At 39.5% G+C, this 17,987-nt stretch overlaps 1 protein-coding gene across 43 annotated transcripts in view; it reads left to right on the top strand.

Annotated features, from left to right (window-relative positions):
• The window catches only part of DOCK9 (dedicator of cytokinesis 9), a 292,065-nt gene that overhangs the window by 158,312 nt on the left and 115,766 nt on the right, over nucleotides 1–17,987 (top strand). For all 43 annotated transcript variants that reach the window (XM_057299611.2, XM_055096929.2, XM_055096933.2 and 40 more), the window contains exons 4-9: nucleotides 2,402–2,484; nucleotides 4,953–5,022; nucleotides 6,707–6,802; nucleotides 7,765–7,899; nucleotides 13,348–13,522; nucleotides 14,467–14,534. In XM_057299611.2, coding sequence (XP_057155594.2) covers nucleotides 2,402–2,484; nucleotides 4,953–5,022; nucleotides 6,707–6,802; nucleotides 7,765–7,899; nucleotides 13,348–13,522; nucleotides 14,467–14,534 — 627 coding nt within the window. The remainder of the gene's footprint in view (nucleotides 1–2,401; nucleotides 2,485–4,952; nucleotides 5,023–6,706; nucleotides 6,803–7,764; nucleotides 7,900–13,347; nucleotides 13,523–14,466; nucleotides 14,535–17,987) is intronic.

Here is a 17,987-nt window from a genome sequence, read left to right as displayed (position 1 = left end):
CTTCAAAAACCTTTCAGTGTAACTTCAAAATATTATTGAATTTCACCAGTTTGAAATGTTAATCGTATAATCAGTCAGTCACATTCCTGTCTTTTTGAAGGTACAGTTCTCAGGATCTGGCTTTCTGATGGAACTCCTTATCTGCTAGACTTTCTGCATCCCCAGAGGGATGGGGGTTGCTTGCCTAATTCTGTGCTTCTGCTTTGGAATTTAGCCAATGCCTGCTATGTAGATGGTCAACACTGGCTTGTTAAATCAATGAATCTCTAAATACTTAGCCAGATTCACTGTGGAGTTTTTTTTTTGTTTTTTTTTTCTTGTACGTGCGATTCCTTATAATTATAAATATTTGAACATAATAAACTGTAATTATTTTCCCCATTTTGCCTAAGGTGTTAAAATCTTGGCCAGGCGCGGTGGCTCACGCCTGTAATCCCAGTACTTTGGGAGGCCGAGGCGGGTGGATCACGAGGTCAGGAGTTCGAGACCAGCCTGACCAACATTGTGAAACCCCGTCTCTACTAAAAATACAAAAAGTAGCCGGGCGTCGTGGTGTTCGCCTGTAATCCCAGCTACTCGGGAGGCTGAGGTAGGAGAATCGCTTGAACCCGGGAGGCAGAGGTTGCAGTGAGCCAAGATTGCACCACTGCACTACAGCCTGGGCAACAGAGCAAGATTCCATCTTAAAAAAATAAATAAATAAATAAAAATCTGGGCTCCATTCATAAATGCATTTATAATATACAAATTTATGCTGGTTTATTTAGTTTTTAATTGGGCAGGTACATTTTATACTTCAGAATAGTTTTAATGTCCTGCAGGAGACTTGGTGGTACAATTTCAGTTCCAGAGCTTGTTGAAAAACCGCTGGAGCTCTTTGAAGAGAATAGGATCACACCCACAAGACCACGTCGTACATAGTCAGGCCTGACTACTTAGCTGTGCCAGTGAACCTAGGGGCAGTAGTGGGAAAATCCAAAACTATGGATTATTCTGAAATCTGACTGGTTTTGGAATGAAATTTTGAGTGTGAATGTATGATACTCAAAATGTGAAAATGCTTTGAGAAATCTAAAAAAATCATTTTCAAGGATAAAATAGCATTTTAAAATATTCGTAACTACAGAGTAAAAAAATCAAAAAGTTTGCCAGCTCCAAAATCTGACTTTGTGCTTAGCCCTTCTCTGCCATTTATTCCACCTCTCAGAATAATTTTAAAAACTTACATTACCTTCACATCACACATCACACCCTTGCCAGTAAAGTGCTTATTGTAGAGCCTGGCACAAAATAAGCACTTGCTGCTGTTGTAATTCTTACTTTCATGAGTTTGGAGGTGGAGGGGAGTTTGCTTCAGAAGACCTTCAGGCATGGCCTGTGACACAGATAGAAAGGTTGACAGTAGAAACGATGAAGTGAAAGAAGCAGAATAGAGACGTTGTTCATGTTAGTTACAGCCAGAGCCAAATAAACTAGATAAGGCATAAATACATTTATCGACCTATGTTTTCATTGATTCACTCATGCTCTTTTTCCCCCCACACTGAAGTCTGCACATAAATAGTCAAGTGCTGACTGGACAGAAGATCATTTGAACTAAGCTGATTTTAACTGAAATTCTTTAGCTTTTGATTTTGACTCATTTATATTTGAAGATCTGGTGGATGTGGCATTATAATCTTAGGCTTTATGCACTATTGGAGGATCTTCATGGGTGATGAACGACAGACACCAGGCTGGCCCATTGAATCTGTCATGTGGCGAGGTAGTTTGAATGCAGTCTGTGTAGGTTAGGTCACTAATAGAACCCTTGGCAGTGGAGGACTACATTAAACATTCTGTACACACACACAGATGAAAATGTCATGGTGCTAATATTAATTGGAATGCATATGTTTCTTCCTAATTATTTCACTCTTTTCCTTATGAATGGAAAGAAAAACTGAGGGCAGATTTATATGGTAATATTAACTAACAGAGCTAGCTAGTTCTAATATTAGTAAATACCATGAAGGCGTCTTTAAGTTCACGCATTCTATTCACTTTTATGTCATAGTAGAGGCCACATGGCTTTTTAAGAACCAGGTGCTTACTCTGAAATAGTCCATTGTTAGGTAAATGTCACAAGGTTAGGTGAAGTTGTCTCCTTGTAAAACCTGCTCTCAGATCATTAATGATGATAACGTAAAGTGATACTACCCCCAAGGGTAATGTTTCAGTGGTTCAAAGTCTCAAGCTTCACAGGAATCTCTGGTGGTGGAATTTCAGGCATTAGCTCGTTGATGGGAAAAAATTTTTTTGATGTTTCTATGGGTATGCCTTCACAAACTTTCCCAAGTGTTTTCCAAAAATCACGTCTTTCTGTTTTTTATTTTCTATTTTTAAAATCCCCCTTCAATAGTGCATCAAAACCTATAACTCTGACTGGCATCTTGTGAACTATAAATATGAAGATTACTCAGGAGAGTTTCGACAGCTTCCGAAGTGAGTAAGCTATATTATACACATAGGGAAAAGTCTTTGTACTTGAAATGCTTGGGGGGAGGTATGTAACTTCATATGCAATCAGAGTAATTGAGGAAAATATTTCTAGATGGTTTATGTGTATGTGGTGTAACTATTGTTTACAGGGCCTTTGATTGTAAGACTCAAACATGCTACTTTGGTATTGATAGGTAGTAATAAACATGTGGATGGTTTAATTATGTCCAGTGGTTCTTTTCAGGGTACCACTGATAAATAAATAGGTGAAATTTTTTCACTACGAAATATGAAACAAACAAAACGTAAGTGTACTGAAATATGCTGCAGTGCATTTTTTCCTTGAAAAGAATATTTTGAAGAAGATAATTATAAAGAGCATTTTACATTGAATAAATTTTATGTTTTTAAAAAAAGTAAATCAAGAAACAAGCATTTTCCCAGTTAAATTTTTTTTTTTTACCTCCTTTAATGTATTAACTTATTCTAGACTATACCAAAAGCAAGTGTATTTAGATTGAATAGTTGTGGCCAAAGTGAATCGGGGTAGCTAGGTATTGCCTTGACAGACTATCTGTTATAAAAGGTTCCATTTTGTGTTGCTTTAAAGGAATACCTGAGACTGGGTAATTTCTAAAGAAAAGAGATTTATTTATTTATTTTTATTTAGTTAGTTTTGAGACAGAGTCTTGCTCTGTCACCTAGGCTGGAATACAATGGCACGATCTCTGCTCACTGCAACCTTCACCTCCCAAGTTCAAGCAACTGTCCCGCCTCAGCCTCCTGAGTTGCTGGGATTACAGCCACTTGCCACCACGCCTGGCTAATTTTGTATTTTTAGTAGAGACGGGGTTTCACCGTGTTGGCCAGGCTGGTCTCGAACTCCTGAACTCAGGTGATCCACCTGCCTCTGCCTCCCAAAGTGCTGGGATTACAAGCGTTAGCCACTGAGACTAGCCAAGAAAAGAGATTTATTTCGCTTATAGTTCTGCAGGTTGTACAAGAAGCATAGCACTGGCTTCTGCTCAGCTTCTGTTGAAGACTTTTGTGCTGCTTCAAAACATGATGGAAAAGGTCAAAGGGAAAGTTGGCACTTGTGAAAAGAGACCAAAGAGGAGGAGGAAACTCACTTTATAACAACCCATTCTCTTGGGTACTAATCCATTTCAGCAACAAGTAATCCCATCTTGCCAGGAACAAGAATTCACTCATTACTGTGAGAACAGCACCAAGCCTCTCATGATAGATCTGCCCCATAACCCACTAGGCCCAATTATGCAACAATGGGGACCAAATTTCAATCTGAGTTTTGGTGGGAATAAAAACCATATCCAAACCATAGCAGTTGGCAAATTGAATTATACTTGATTTTGGGAAAATTGAAAGCAAATAGTGATGGATTATGTTTTAAAACTAACCATCACCAATGAAAATATTACTTGAGACCTGATTAATGTATTTTTCTTTGCGTTTGTTACATCTTTGAGCTGGAACCTTTTATGCGGTTCTCAGTAGACCTAGCTATTTGTTTTTCCTCGTTGTGTGGCTTTGCCACTCCTTAAGAATGTTCGGCCAATTCCCCGATTGCCTCTTTTTAAACCTCAGCCAGGAACACTCCCTCCTAGTATTATCTTCTCCAGATGGGTATGCTCTTTAGTTCTATATTTACCCAATCCTCCCTTAGGGATTTTTTAATTCTTCCCATTGGATTGGCTTAACCCATCTTTGTTGATCCTCTTGTTCATAGTCTCAGGGTTGAAAGATATCAGACTATGTCATGTCGTATACTTACTATCTAATAGACTGCTGGTACATTTTCCCTCTTGGCATTAATGAGAATTTCCAAATGTGTGATGAGAAAGAGAGGGAGAATTGTAACAGTGGTGAAGAACACAGATTCTGTGTTCTGCCTCAGACGACTCTGCCGTCTGTCAGCCTGATTTTCCTCATCTGTTAAATGGCCTTAACAACAGTCACCATGATTAAAGGATTAAATGAGAGGGCACATGAGAAGTGCACAGGGCCTGGCACGTCATACCCATTGAGTAAATGTAAGCTGCTTATTGGTATTGGTGTCTTGTTTTTGTTGTGGTTAATACCATCATTGTTAATCGGTTTCAATGCAACAACTCAATCTTCCTTTTTTTCCTCATAAACTTTGTATTAAAAGTTATTCTACCAAGTCTTTGTTTATTAAAAACTAATCCACTTTCTTATTTTTAGTATGCCTGCTCACTCCCCAGAAGCTGTGCTGTCTTTTCCACATAGCTTTTTGGAGCTTTCTTACTCAAGTCTTTTGGCTTACCCACCTTGAAAAGCAAGGGCATAGACGGTTTTATTCTTTGTCTGAATAAAGAAGCTGGGCCATCTTTGGATTTAGTAAAGGCCGGGCCCTATGATGGAGGAAGAAATGCAAAGCCTCTTCCTTGACTAGGCATTTCTAAAACAAATTTTGTTTGTTGTTTTTATAGCAAAGTGGTCAAGTTGGATAAACTTCCAGTTCATGTCTATGAAGTTGACGAGGAGGTCGACAAAGATGAGGTGGGATACCTGCTTGCTGTTGCTTCTCTTTTCACTCTAGATTTAAACATCAATTTTACAGACTTAGAAGATTAGTTAGAAAATTACCGACATTTAGCCAAAACAGGCATTGGAGTGTTACATGAAACGGGAATAATTTTTTAAAAATGTTATTGATTGATTGGAATAAGGTCTCTGTTTCAACTTCACTGCTTAGCATTTCATGTTCTCTTGGTTGTGTTTATTTGTTCTGAGATCATTTTCAAAGACTTGGATCAGATCTGGCTACATTGTTAAAAGATATCAAGATGACTTAGACCTTGAATTTAGGTTGTTTTTCAACAGATCTCGAAACAGCTGCCAGCCAGTAGATTTAAATGGCTATTTCTTCAATGATTGCTTTTAGTGAAGTCTGATTTGATCAAGCCCACTCCCCCTATTCCTAGAGAAAAGCTCATGGCTAAAGAACTATATAAAGGGAGTAGGGCATTGAGATGAGTCTGCCCACTGAGTGAGGGAAACCTCACAAGAAGACAATGCCCATCTCTGCATTTCTCATCCTCCCCATTGATTGTTAAGTGTCCCATTGTGAGTTTAGGTTTTTCCTTCTTTAAAAAAATTGTCAGCTGAGCTATAACATTAGCCACTCATTAAGCAATGTGCATGTAGCAAATTATTTTAGAAACTACTTTTAAAATCTAAGAAAAATTACTACTCATTCAAAATGAACAATATATTGGGAACTTGGAACTGATTGGCATGAATAGTGACAGGAGGACCAATGGAAATATTGCATGTAAGACCATACACTAAACTGTAAAATCCTAGATGGTAAATTATTTCTATTATTGCTATTAATAGCAATAGTAAAACCACCAATATTAATGTTGAGATGGTCCAAGACAAAGCATATGATGAGTCTTTCTGCAATTGTCTGTATGATTACAAAAGCTTCGCCAGATTGTGTGTGTGTGTGTGTGTGTGTGTGTATTTTTCATCTGTCTGTTATACATACAAATATGTGCTTAACATATTTGTAGCAGCAGCTGGCAGCTCCACGTTCTTCTCCTTAAACCCAGGTCTTGCAGTGTGGGGTCTGTGCTTAAGAAGCAGGTCTCTTCACTTCTCTCAGCTCTTTCCTTCCACTTTTCTGACTCCCCCTTTTTCCCCCTCTATCCCTGCTTGCATTCCTGCCTGTCTCTCCTTCTTTATTCCCCCCATCACTTTATCTCTCCTTTCTGTATTGCCTCAATTTCCTCCCTTTCTTTATTCACCTTTCCCTGAACTAAGCCTCTGGGAAGGTTTCCAGGAATGTGCATGTGCTTTTGTCCTCTGACTATAGGGGAGTGTCATTTGAAAACATTTTTTCGTGAAACCAGGCAAGACCTTCCAACGTGAGTAGTCAGTTGAGGTATGTCCTTTTTGGTCCTTTTGTGGCTCATTAAACACTGACAAATAAAAATTTGGACAGGAGCTAGCTTTGCCTTTAATGGAATAAAGTTTTCAGAAATGTAGGCGGGTCTCTCTCTTTCACCGCTAAGTGGACTTTTATGTGACTTGTAGGCATTGGTGTCAATGGGTACTTCAGTAAAGGGGCAATGGACAACTTGGCACAAAGGGAATGACCTTCCCATTGACCAAACTCACAGCAAGCAACCCAGGTAATAACGGGAGGTTGACTGCTGGTGTTTTCCTTCTCTCCTAGGATGCTGCCTCCCTTGGTTCCCAGAAGGGTGGGATCACCAAGCATGGCTGGCTGTACAAAGGCAACATGAACAGTGCCATCAGCGTGACCATGAGGGTGAGGACGCACATCACTTTGCCCTCCCCTCTCACAAGCCCTTTCTGCCATAGAGCTTGAGAACAATGCTCAAGATGAATGCGCATGCTGTTCTTCCCCACAAAAGAGACATTGTCTGATTCCTAGGATGCTCCCCTGGTGATAGCACCCCCATTGGCACAGTCTCATCCACCCACTTTCCCTCACTGTCTTCTGACCACCAGCATAAGGAGACCATCCCTGGGCTGGTGTGAAGGTGCAGACACTGACATAGGCTTTCTTCTCTGTAATAACTGAAAAGTGCTCTTTGGTACCTCACAGAATGTCACCAAGGGGCTATCTGTCATGCCAATCCTGAGCACTTCTGTGGAGGTGTACTGCAACAAAGTCAAGTAAAGCAAAAATTGAGGACGAAAAAAGAAAATAGTTGCATAGAAGAGAAGGTTGCAGAGAGAGAAGTCAAACCAATAGAAGAAGCTATTCAGGAGAAAAGTGGGACCAGAGAAACATCAGGATTAATAACAAAGGGAAGAGAAACAAGGGAGTCAGGGAGATAAAAATTAAGGAGGAAATGTGACTGTCATTACCCTGAGGCTGGAAAATCATTCAGCGTCATGAGGCAAAAAATAGTTCCCATTCTGTGAGCAAGAAACCCTGGGGATTTTAGAGAAAGTTTCTGTCCTTCTGTGCTGCATCCCAAATTGGAAGTCCCTGCACTGCTTTTGGGTAGTTATGTAAAATCTCTGATTCCGTGGGTGAGAAAAATGACCCATGGATATTAGGGGAACCACCTCCACAGAACTGAGATGCAGTGAGCTTCTTAGATGGGATGGGGAGTCTTAACCCCACAGTGACCTGGAGCGTCAGCTAGAGTGAGAACGGAAACAGGTTTTATGTATGTATGTAATCATAAGTGGGTTATTGATAGAGATTGTGACCCTCTTCATTTTGAAAGAATAGCTGTGTGTGTATTTTTCTCTCAGTCATTTAAGAGACGATTTTTCCACCTGATTCAACTTGGCGATGGATCCTATAATTTGAATTTTTATAAAGATGAAAAGATCTCCAAAGAACCGAAAGGATCAATATTTCTGGATTCCTGTATGGGTGTCGTTCAGGTAAATATGAAAAGAGTTTTACCATTATGTTTTCTTATCTGCAGTAGTGCTTATGTGTGAATTAGCAGATTTAAGCAAACACTTCCAAAAATGGCAATATGCATGGTAGAAATATAACATATAACTTTAAATGAGGCAAGCCTTGTTTTTCATCATTGTAGAAGATGGAAGGGATAATGTAGAGGCAGAATTATGCTGTGGCAGGCAGGAGCACTCTGGCTCGGCCACTTTATAGCTGCGTGACCTTTAACAGGCTACTTAATTCAGATAATGAGAATGTTTCTTTAATATGGCAAATGAGTACAGTGGATGAATCAGTGCAGGAAAATATTTAAAACACTTCATAGTATCTCAGTGGTGATTTTTATCGCTAGCGTTGTAGTACCAGTGGCGGTGTAGATCAGTAAAGAGATTAGGTTTCAGCGCAGATTGAGTTCAAATCCCTGCTCCTCCACTTACTAGCTGTGTAACCTTGGAGATGTTATTTAACCTCTCCGTACCTCAGTTTCTTCATTTGTTAAATAAGGATAATGGCAGTACCAAATATGGTTACTGAGACGGTTAATTCATTACACATGTAAAAAGCTTAGAACAGTGCCAACAAATGGTAAGCATTTGGTCAATATTAGATAGTTTTGTTATCATAGGGCTGTTGTACTTTTATATCATAGGGCTTATGTACTTATCCTTTAAAATTATTGTTAATTAAAGATAACACATGAATGTATTTTTATTGTAAAAAATCAGACAATACAGATGAAGTGAAAGTCCTTCTGGACTCCTCCCCTCCTTCAGTGTCTCTTTTCTGAGGGGAGCTACTACCAGTTTTGCATGCATCCTTCTGTAGCTTTTTAGCAGTCTTTGGAAGAGAGTTGTCAGTTTCCCTGTCCATCATCTGTCCCTCCATCCATCCATCCATCTGTCCACCCCTCCATTCATCCAGCCTTGCCACTTTCAAGGAAGATTTAAGGCAGCAGCTTATAAGCATACACAGGACATTGGATAGCATAAATTTAAAGTGGGAGTGAAAGCAGAAAGATGAACAGGGGATTGGGATAAGGGTGAGAGAAAATACAGTTGAGGAGAAAGCATATGTTTTGAAGATCTAACACCTGCTATGGGTGGGCCACCACCTGGGCTCTATGCTTTCTCACTTGGAGACCTGTTCAGTCACACAATTCACAGTGCACATAAGATAAAGACAATCCAATTAGTCAGAAGCTGCCCAAGTAATCTCAGAATGAAGATCATTCAGGCATTTTTCTCAGGGTTCCCCTCAGACAGAAGGCTCTGTGGTTGATGAACAATCTTCCTAACAACCCCTCACAAAAGATTCAGTCACCATTATCAAAGAATTCTCCCTTCAGATAACTCCATGATGGCTGATCACATCAGCCTGTAGCTCGATTCTGTAAGGAGATTGTTTGGTGGGGCCAGTGTGACACAGCTCTCTGGTTTGACTAAAGGTATACTTGTTACATATTTACATGTTTACCTAGAATTAAAGTGCATTTTCTTCCAAGGATACGTTTGTCTGATTGAAACAGCCCAGCCCCGCAGTGGCTCACGCCTGTAATCTCAACGCTTTGGGAGGCAGAGGCGGGTGGTCAGGAGTTCAACACCAGCCTGACCAACATGGTGAAACCCCGTCTCTACTAAAAATACAAAAATTAGCCAGGCGTGGTGGCGGGTGCCTGTAATCCCAGCTACTTGGGAAGCTGAGGCAGGAGAATCGCTTGAACCTGGGAGGTGGAGGTTGCAGTGAGCTGAGATTGCGCCATTGCACTCTAGCCTGGGTGACAGAGCGAGACTCCATCTCAAAAAAAAAAGAGAAACAGCCCAGCAGTGCTGAAGGGCAGTGCTTCACCCCTGCATCACCCTCACCCACTCACATCCTATTCCCTTGAAATAGTAGTGGTGCTAGATCACAAGTGTTCACTGCTGTTTCTTCGTTCATCAGTTTTGGACGTCATTGCATGATTTCCTGTGCTGGTAGATTGGATTTTAGCTCCTGGCACCCTCCTTTGGCCTCTAGTCTGGATGAATTGCTTTCCTGCCCCACACACCTGCCATGTAGACATTCGGCCTGTCTTCCTCCCTGTGTTGGGTTTCCTGTTTCTGGGACCTTATGCCTTCCTCTTTCTTGTTCTACTTTCTTGTTTTGGGGGAGCACATCTTCTGCAGCTTTCTGAGGAATTGTGTGTGAGATGTTAATTTTTTGAGAATTAGGGTATCTGTTCATATCTTTATTTTTGCATTCATGCTTGACTCATAGTTTGGCTAGTTATAAAATTCAAAGTGAAATCATTTTACCTTGGAATTTCAAGGGCATCCCATTGCCGTCTAGTTTCCACTGTTGTTTGGAGGGTTCTGATGTTACTCTAAATCCCTGTTCTTTGTGGTCTTCTCTTTAGTGTTCTAAAATTTTGGTTGTTGTGTCTTGATTTTTATTTTATGCTTTGGTAAGCTTTTTTGTTAAGGTATAACATATAAATAGAAAATAAGGTATAACATATAAATAGAAAATATATGCCTAATGCATGTGTGACTCGGTGGATCTTTCTGGAGCTCGGCTCTTTCTTATCTTTGTGCTGTTTTATTTCCCGTCATTCTGGAGACTCTGTCCTGCATATTCTGGCCACCTTGGTCTTCCCCAGGTCTCGTCAGTGTCTTCTACTCAGCAAGATGGCAGGGCTCTTTTTGGATTCCCCTTCCTGTGCTGCAATTCAGATACTACCTCCAGGCAGAAAGCTGAGGCAATTTGGGGCTCACTTCAGTCTTTCCCTTCTACAGAGAAAGGGCTGCACTGCCTTTTGTCCCCTATATGAAAACAGTTATTTCATGTATTTTGTCCACTTTTCTAGCAATGATGGTGGGAGGCTAAGTCCAGATCCTGTTTCTTCCTTATGGTCAGCAGTGGAAGGGAGGGGTCCAGAATCAGATGTCTGCAGGGACCAAGGAGGTAAATTAAGTGACAGAGAGGCCTGGTTGCAAAGCAATAGGGAATGCCAGGGTGACCTGGAGCCCAGTGCCCCATTTAAAGGGGGCATCTCCTGCCCACCTGCAGCTGGTGCCGCCAGGTGGAACCCCCGGCTCAAAGGTGCCAGATCATCTGGTTTCTCAAAAAGCAAGAAATACAGAATTTGAGTTAAACTTTGGTAACTTTAGTTATTGGTAACTAACTTTAAAAACCACTTTGAAAAATAAATAAAGAACACCAAAAGGTAATTTGAGAGGATACAAAAAGCAAACAAACAAAATACCACTGTGCAGTACCCCCGCCCTGCCGAAAAAAAAAAAAAAGAAAAAAAAAGGTAAAATACATGAAAGTATATTTGGGCCCACGTTCAAGACTGTAGCACCACTTAATGCTCACTGAAAATTGTTTTCAGTCAACAGCTAATGTGGATGTCTCTTAGCTGGCAATTCAGCCTTCTCTGAAGGCCACCACTATGAACAATCTAATTATATCAGAGTATGTTTATTGACAATGTCTGTGAAGTAAGGAGTGCCAGAGTGATTTATCAGTGACAGTGAATTGACTTCTTGGGTGGGATTCCCAAGTAGGAGTTTTATTTGTATTCTTTAGTCAAAAGACCTTTAAGTTATTTTTTAGCTGAATTTTCTGGCACTGACTTTAAAAAGAAGGTTAAAGCAAAACTAAATGTATTTGGCAACCTCATTTTTTAAAGTAGGAAGTAATTATTTTTGTTTTATAAGAGAGTTTTGCTGCCTGTTTCTGGCCCAGGGACAGATGTTTATAAGTACAACTGCCCTGAGCTATCAATTAGTCTCCGGGGTGCATTTCAAAATCTAAGGTTCTGACTTCAATGGAAGTCTCTTCCTTCAAATTGTCTTTGCAGATGCAGCTGATGGTGTTTTTCATTTAATAAAGTGTATCCAAGGCTTCAAAAGAGTAAAATAATTTGTTTTTATCTGTGTCTGTTTGTAAACTAAGCATGAAAAGTTGTGATTTAAGTGTTTTTAAAAATTATTACTTATGGATATTATAAAAAAATTAGTTGACTGGTGCTGTGAATTTAAAAAAGTGCCTAAACTAAAAAATTTTGAAGCATTTTAGAACCCTTGAAATTTATTATACTTATTTTGCAGATGAGAAAACTGAGGCTCAGAAACAGAAATTATTTAGAATTGAGGCCTAATTTTTTTTCTCCACTTTTAACTTTCTCTTTTCACGATTGTGAGTATGCAGGGAAAGGAGGAGAGAAAATTCATTTTGTTTCAAGCCTTTGACTTCTTCCCTGGTTCTTGCCTTGAAGTTTAAGTGGAATCCAAAGTGTCAATTACTGAGCCCACAGCAGACAGTCTGTGCACAAGAGTGTGTGGCTTTGCCAAGGGGAGCACTTGACTTTGCATTTCTAAGAACTGTGCTGCAGAATCACAGAGACTTTTGGGAGGGTTGCCCTGTCCCTGAGACATCCACCAAGGAACTCTTAGAAAGACTGTGGATAACACAGTAGGATTTTAGTGGCTATATGGGGGGCTGTCCTGCTGGCTCAGGTTAGTGGGAGTGTTTGATTTCATATCGCTCAGCCTGTCCTTACAGGGGATCTTGTGCCATGATCCTCAGAGCTGAACCTCTGTCTGCTGCGGCCAACCTGGGGAGATTTTGCTCCCTGGAGGACATCTTGGAATGTCTGAAGACTGGCATCTATTGGCTTAAGGCCATAAATTTCGCTAAACATTGTACAATGCATGGGCCAGCCCCTCACAACAAAGAATTGGCTGCCCAAGTGTCAGTAGTACCGAGATTGAGAAATCCTGGCCTAGTGCATGTTCATCTTCCGTCTGTTACTGCACGTGGACTACTGTTCTTGCTCTGTGAGCCAGTCACCCTCTTGCAGGCATGAAAACTGGAGGCATGAGGCAAGGCCACAGACAGGGAGTCCAAATACCATTTGGGATTCATAAAGGATGGGAAAGTTCCAGATAAGTAAGCCAAACATAATAATAGATAAAGGTTGGCTTTTAAAAATGTAATACCATACACTACTTCATTAAAAAAATAGGAGCTGAAGAAATATGAAAATTTTACATGAAATTTCATTTATTCAACAAATATTTTTCAAATACCCACTATGTGCAAGTCACTGTAGAGTCCATAGAGACTAAGGATGTGTAGCACTGACAAAAATGGGAAAACTGAGGAGGTTTCATTCCACTGCAGGGACACACAGTGAATCAGATGAGTATGTAAAGCAGGTAATGAGTCAGAAGGAAAAATAAAGCTTGCAGGAAGTGAAGCAGGGAAGGTGGACGGTAATGGGATTTCATGAGGAGGGGGCTTTCATGAGGAGGGGGCAAGCTATTTAAAATAGCCTGGTTCTAAATGCCAATGAGATAGCACTCACCAACAAGAGAGAGTAATTATTTTAAAGCAGTTCTAATTCTTTTAAAGTATATCTGTTTATCCTTTTTTCATTTCAGAACAACAAAGTCAGGCGTTTTGCTTTTGAGCTCAAGATGCAGGACAAAAGTAGTTATCTCTTGGCAGCAGACAGTGAAGTGGAAATGGAAGAATGGATCACAATTCTAAATAAGATCCTCCAGCTCAACTTTGAAGCTGCAATGCAAGAAAAGCGAAATGGCGACTCTCATGAAGGTAGGTAGGCTTGGCTTCCCCCGGGCACATACACACTCTGTGGGTGTCTTTATTTTTGCCAGGTGGGTATAAGAAGGAGACCTGTGTTGCACAAGTACATGAGAGGTGGGACGGATAGGAGCTCTTTACAAATAGCCTGTCAGCAAAGGTTTTGTCACATTATAACTTACTTCCCTGACATTTTGTATATGGAAATCATGTAATGTAATGGGAAGAACCAAAGCTTTGGAGGCAGAAAGGGAGACCTGGGTTTGAGTGCCATAAATACTATATTTCAGCTGTGTAGCCCTGGGTAAACAACTTATGTTTTCTGAGCCTCACCTATAAAATGGGAATAAACATGAAAATTGCTGGGAAGATGGGAAGTGTAAATAAGAAATGTGTAAATAAGAAAATGAATCTCAAGTATCTGGCGTAGAATTTTACTGTATTATAAAATATTAGTAATAGTTAGAATGCATGGGAGCCTCAGATTAAATTGGTGAGAAAAATCTGGCTATGTTCTTGACAATTCATGTTTTACTTCACCCCTTAGGTGATTCCCAACCCTGGCTTCCCCTTAGAAGTACCTGGGAGCTTTTTAAAAATACCATTTACCTGGTCCCACAAAAGATTCTGATTTAGTTGGTCTGGGGTGGAGCCTGGGCAGGTCTGACTTTTAGGGGGTCTCATGGACGTGTCCATGTGGGCTGTTGTTCATAGCTAGTGTCAGTTCTAATTGGACGGTGTCCATGCTTTACCAGCTACTCAGTGTTTTGACTTTCATCACTGAGCCTGTGGATCAGTATTTTTTCAAAGCACCCCAAGTGTTTCCCAGGAGCATCCAGAGTGGGGAACCACTGTGTTCATTTGAAGGCACCTAAGAGAAACGGCCTTCCTCCTCCTGTTTCAAATGAAATGCTATGAATTACAAGTGATTCTGATGATCTGTTTTGCCATTTTAGATGATGAACAAAGCAAATTGGAAGGTTCTGGTTCCGGTTTAGATAGCTACCTGCCGGAACTTGCCAAGGTAACATCGTCTTATATCTTCTGCTCTTCGTTGAATGCTGTTGAAGTATGTCTCATTTCATTGGTTTGTCCAGAATGGAATCTGTTGAAATCATAAAAATTACATTGTGATTACCTCTCTCTTTTTCTGACCTGATTACGAGGTGACATGTACTCATGCAGTATGATTTCAGGTCTGTCTTCTAAAACGTACCCTACAAAGTATTCTCCTTTTATTATTATTTTAAGTGTTTTTTTCCCTGATAATGCTTAACACTGCATCACAGGTACTGAAGAAATAACTGAAATATGCAGGCAGATGTTCTCATAATAGCATCGTACTTTCTATGTTGATACATGTGCTCTCCCTTACTCAGGGTAATAGACACGGTTCCAAAGAGGAAGGACCTGGTAATCTTGTCACGAAACCCGGGGGTTGCCTGAGTTACAGAAATTGTTTCGGGTCACTCTTAATGGAAAAAAAATAAGCTATTCCTGTGTCTTACAATTTTGAGAAATTTAAAAGTTACTGAAAAGCACAAAGAAAAGCAAATCAACCATACTGCTACTTCCCAGATTAAATATCTATTATGATGTTGCCTTTTTAGCTTCCATATTCTTAAAAGATATAAAACATCAGTTATAGTTGAAGTTCTTTTTAAACACTGTCCTTATTCCCATTCTCTTCTTCTCCCACAACCCCAATCAGAAACAAGCACTATTAAAAGTTTTACTTTCATTTTTATATCTTTACAAATAAATCTATCATAATGATATATACAGTATGATTTAGTATGTTTAAAAATGTTTTATAAATGCTAACATACCATATGTATTCTGCACTTTAAAAAACTTTTAAATTTACCCCTTTTATTTGTACTATATAGACTTTTTATTTTAGCTGTTCTATTATTTTCATTTTTTTCTATTATAAACAAAGCTACAATGACTATCCTTGTACTTGTGTCCTTGTGTGTATCTGAATGATTCTTTCTTAAATGAGAGAAATATCTTTGTCTTCTCTAGCCCTTTGCACTCTTACTCTGTTACTGCCCTTCTATTCTTTTTTGATACTAGAGTGAAATGGCGACCCTCCACACCCACATCTTAAACACTATAATAGAAACATGGTTTATCTATATAGGATTATAAATAGACCCGCATTCAGCATTGACCTTTATTTTAAGACAACATGGCTGTTCTCAAGTGTAAAATCTCCCTCCCTGGCTAGGACTTTAGAGCATTGTTTTTCTTTAGGACTTGACTGCTACCACAGTATCTTTTTAGCACCTGCCTATTAAAGCTAATTTTAGTGCCACCATTGTAAACCACCTCCTAGTCTGGGAAGAGTTTGGCTTGTGTGTTTGTGTTATGAATGTCTGTGTATCATATTTTGCATTGAGATTTGCTTTTTTGTTTCTGGATGTTTGGGGGTTCATAATTTCTCAAAACAAAATATTTGTGCCCATTTGGGTTTTAGTTTGTTGCAGCAGGTAATATATGTGATGCCATCTAGAATTCAGAAAGTAACCTTCTGCACTTACTGGGTGAACGGAATGGATACCTAGGAGAAGATTCATGTTATTTGAGCCTAATGTTGATTAATTAAAAATCTATGCTTTTTCCTATGAGGATATACAGGAACTATCCCCTCCTTCTCTTACTACCCAGCCAATATAATTCAGTATTGTTTGATCCCAAGACCTAGGGAGATTTTTTAAGATATACATATATTTAATATAAATGTATACATTTATGTATATATACTTTTTTATAAGTATAATTGTATATTTTGTCATTTAAAATATTTGGAACTATTTTTAAACTATGGGTTACAAGTTAGGTTAAGCCATTTTAGTTGGTGAAATCAGTTTGATTTCAACCCCTGCTTCTTTTTGTTTTGTTTCTATTTAGTTTTTTATTCTTTTTATTGAGGTATAATTTGCAATAGCAGAATGCTCAAACATGAATTGTAGAGCTCACTGGAGTTCGCATTTGTACACTGATATAAGCAGCCCTCAGGCTAGCTTGTACCTGAGACCCTCTTTATTTTGACCTCCATCACCGTAGATTAGTTTTGACTTTTCTAGACCTTCCTGTGAATGGACTTATACATGTACTCTTTGTGTCAGGCTTATTTAGCTAAACATGTGATTCACTTTAAGAAGTTTTTTTTAGGTCGGGTGTAGTGGCTCATGCCTGTAATCCCAGCACTTTGGGAGGCTGAGGTGAGCGGATCTTTTGAGGTTAGGAGTTCAAGACCAGCCTTGCCAACATGGTATAAAATGTCTCTACTAGAAATACAAAAATTAGCTAGGCGTGGTGGCAGGTGCCTGTGATCCCAGCTACTTGGGAGGCTGAGGCAGGAGAATCACTTGAACCTGGAAGGCAGAGATTGCAGTGAGCTGAGATCATGCCACTGCACTCTAGCCTGGGTGACAGAGCAAGACTGTGTCTCAAAAAAAAAAAAAAAGTGTTTTTTTAATGTAATAGAATTGAATGGAGAATATGAAAGTACACTGCCCTTAATAATGACATTATTTTTTAAATAAAATAATGTCATTATTATTTTGGTGGCACCTGCCACCACACCTAGCTAATTTTTGTATTTCTAGTAGAGACAGGGTTTTATACCATGTTGGCGAGGCTGGTCTTGAACTCCTAACCTCAAAAGATCCACCCACCTCAGCCTCCCAAAGTGCTGAGATTACAGGCATGAGCCACTACGCCTGACCTGAAAAAAAACTTTTTAAAGTGAATTACATAATTTTTTACATAAAATAATGTCATTATTAAGGTCAATGTACTATTTATACATATAGTGTGTATGTGTGTCTTGCATAGTGATATAAAAGATATTTGTTTTTCTTAGTGTGCTATTATGTATATTTATTTACTTTCATTGGTATATAATGTACCTATTTTGGGAGTTCATGTGATACTTTGATATCTGTATACAATGTGTGATGATCAAATCAGGATAATTGGGATAGCTATCACCTCAAACATTTATCTTTGTGTTGGGAATTTAAAACATTTCTTACCAGGAGTCATGGTCAAAACCTGAAAAATGAATCCTTGTTAGAGGCTTTTACTCTTTCCCCCTGGCTTTCAGGTGTTTTAAAAATACTTTTATTTAGGAAGGTAGAAAGATGGAAAGTAATTTTTTGAAGGGGAAAAGAATGAAGAAAATGGAGATGAGTTATTCACTCAGCAGATGGGTATCTGTGGGCTTTGCCTTTTAAAGCCCAGCTTGGTGTCAGTGTGAGCAGCCCAGGCAGTAAGGGGAGACCTGTGTTCCCCATCCCCAGCCTTGAGCAAAAATGCAATTTTGGCTGTTTATCATCCCCCTTCAGGGTGTCTGAACTATTTGCACCGTTGAGAAGGCAAAGAAGTTGCCCTGATAACTGTTGGTCATCCCATTAGGAAGGATGGATTCCATGGTTACAGAATCAGAGACTGAAGTATGCAGAGG

The sequence above is a fragment of the Pan paniscus genome, chromosome 14, assembly GCF_029289425.2.
Source record: "Pan paniscus chromosome 14, NHGRI_mPanPan1-v2.0_pri, whole genome shotgun sequence".
NCBI lineage: Eukaryota > Metazoa > Chordata > Mammalia > Primates > Hominidae > Pan > Pan paniscus.
The sequence above is the reverse complement of the archived record's forward strand: the minus strand, read 5'-3'. Positions and strand labels throughout refer to the sequence as shown.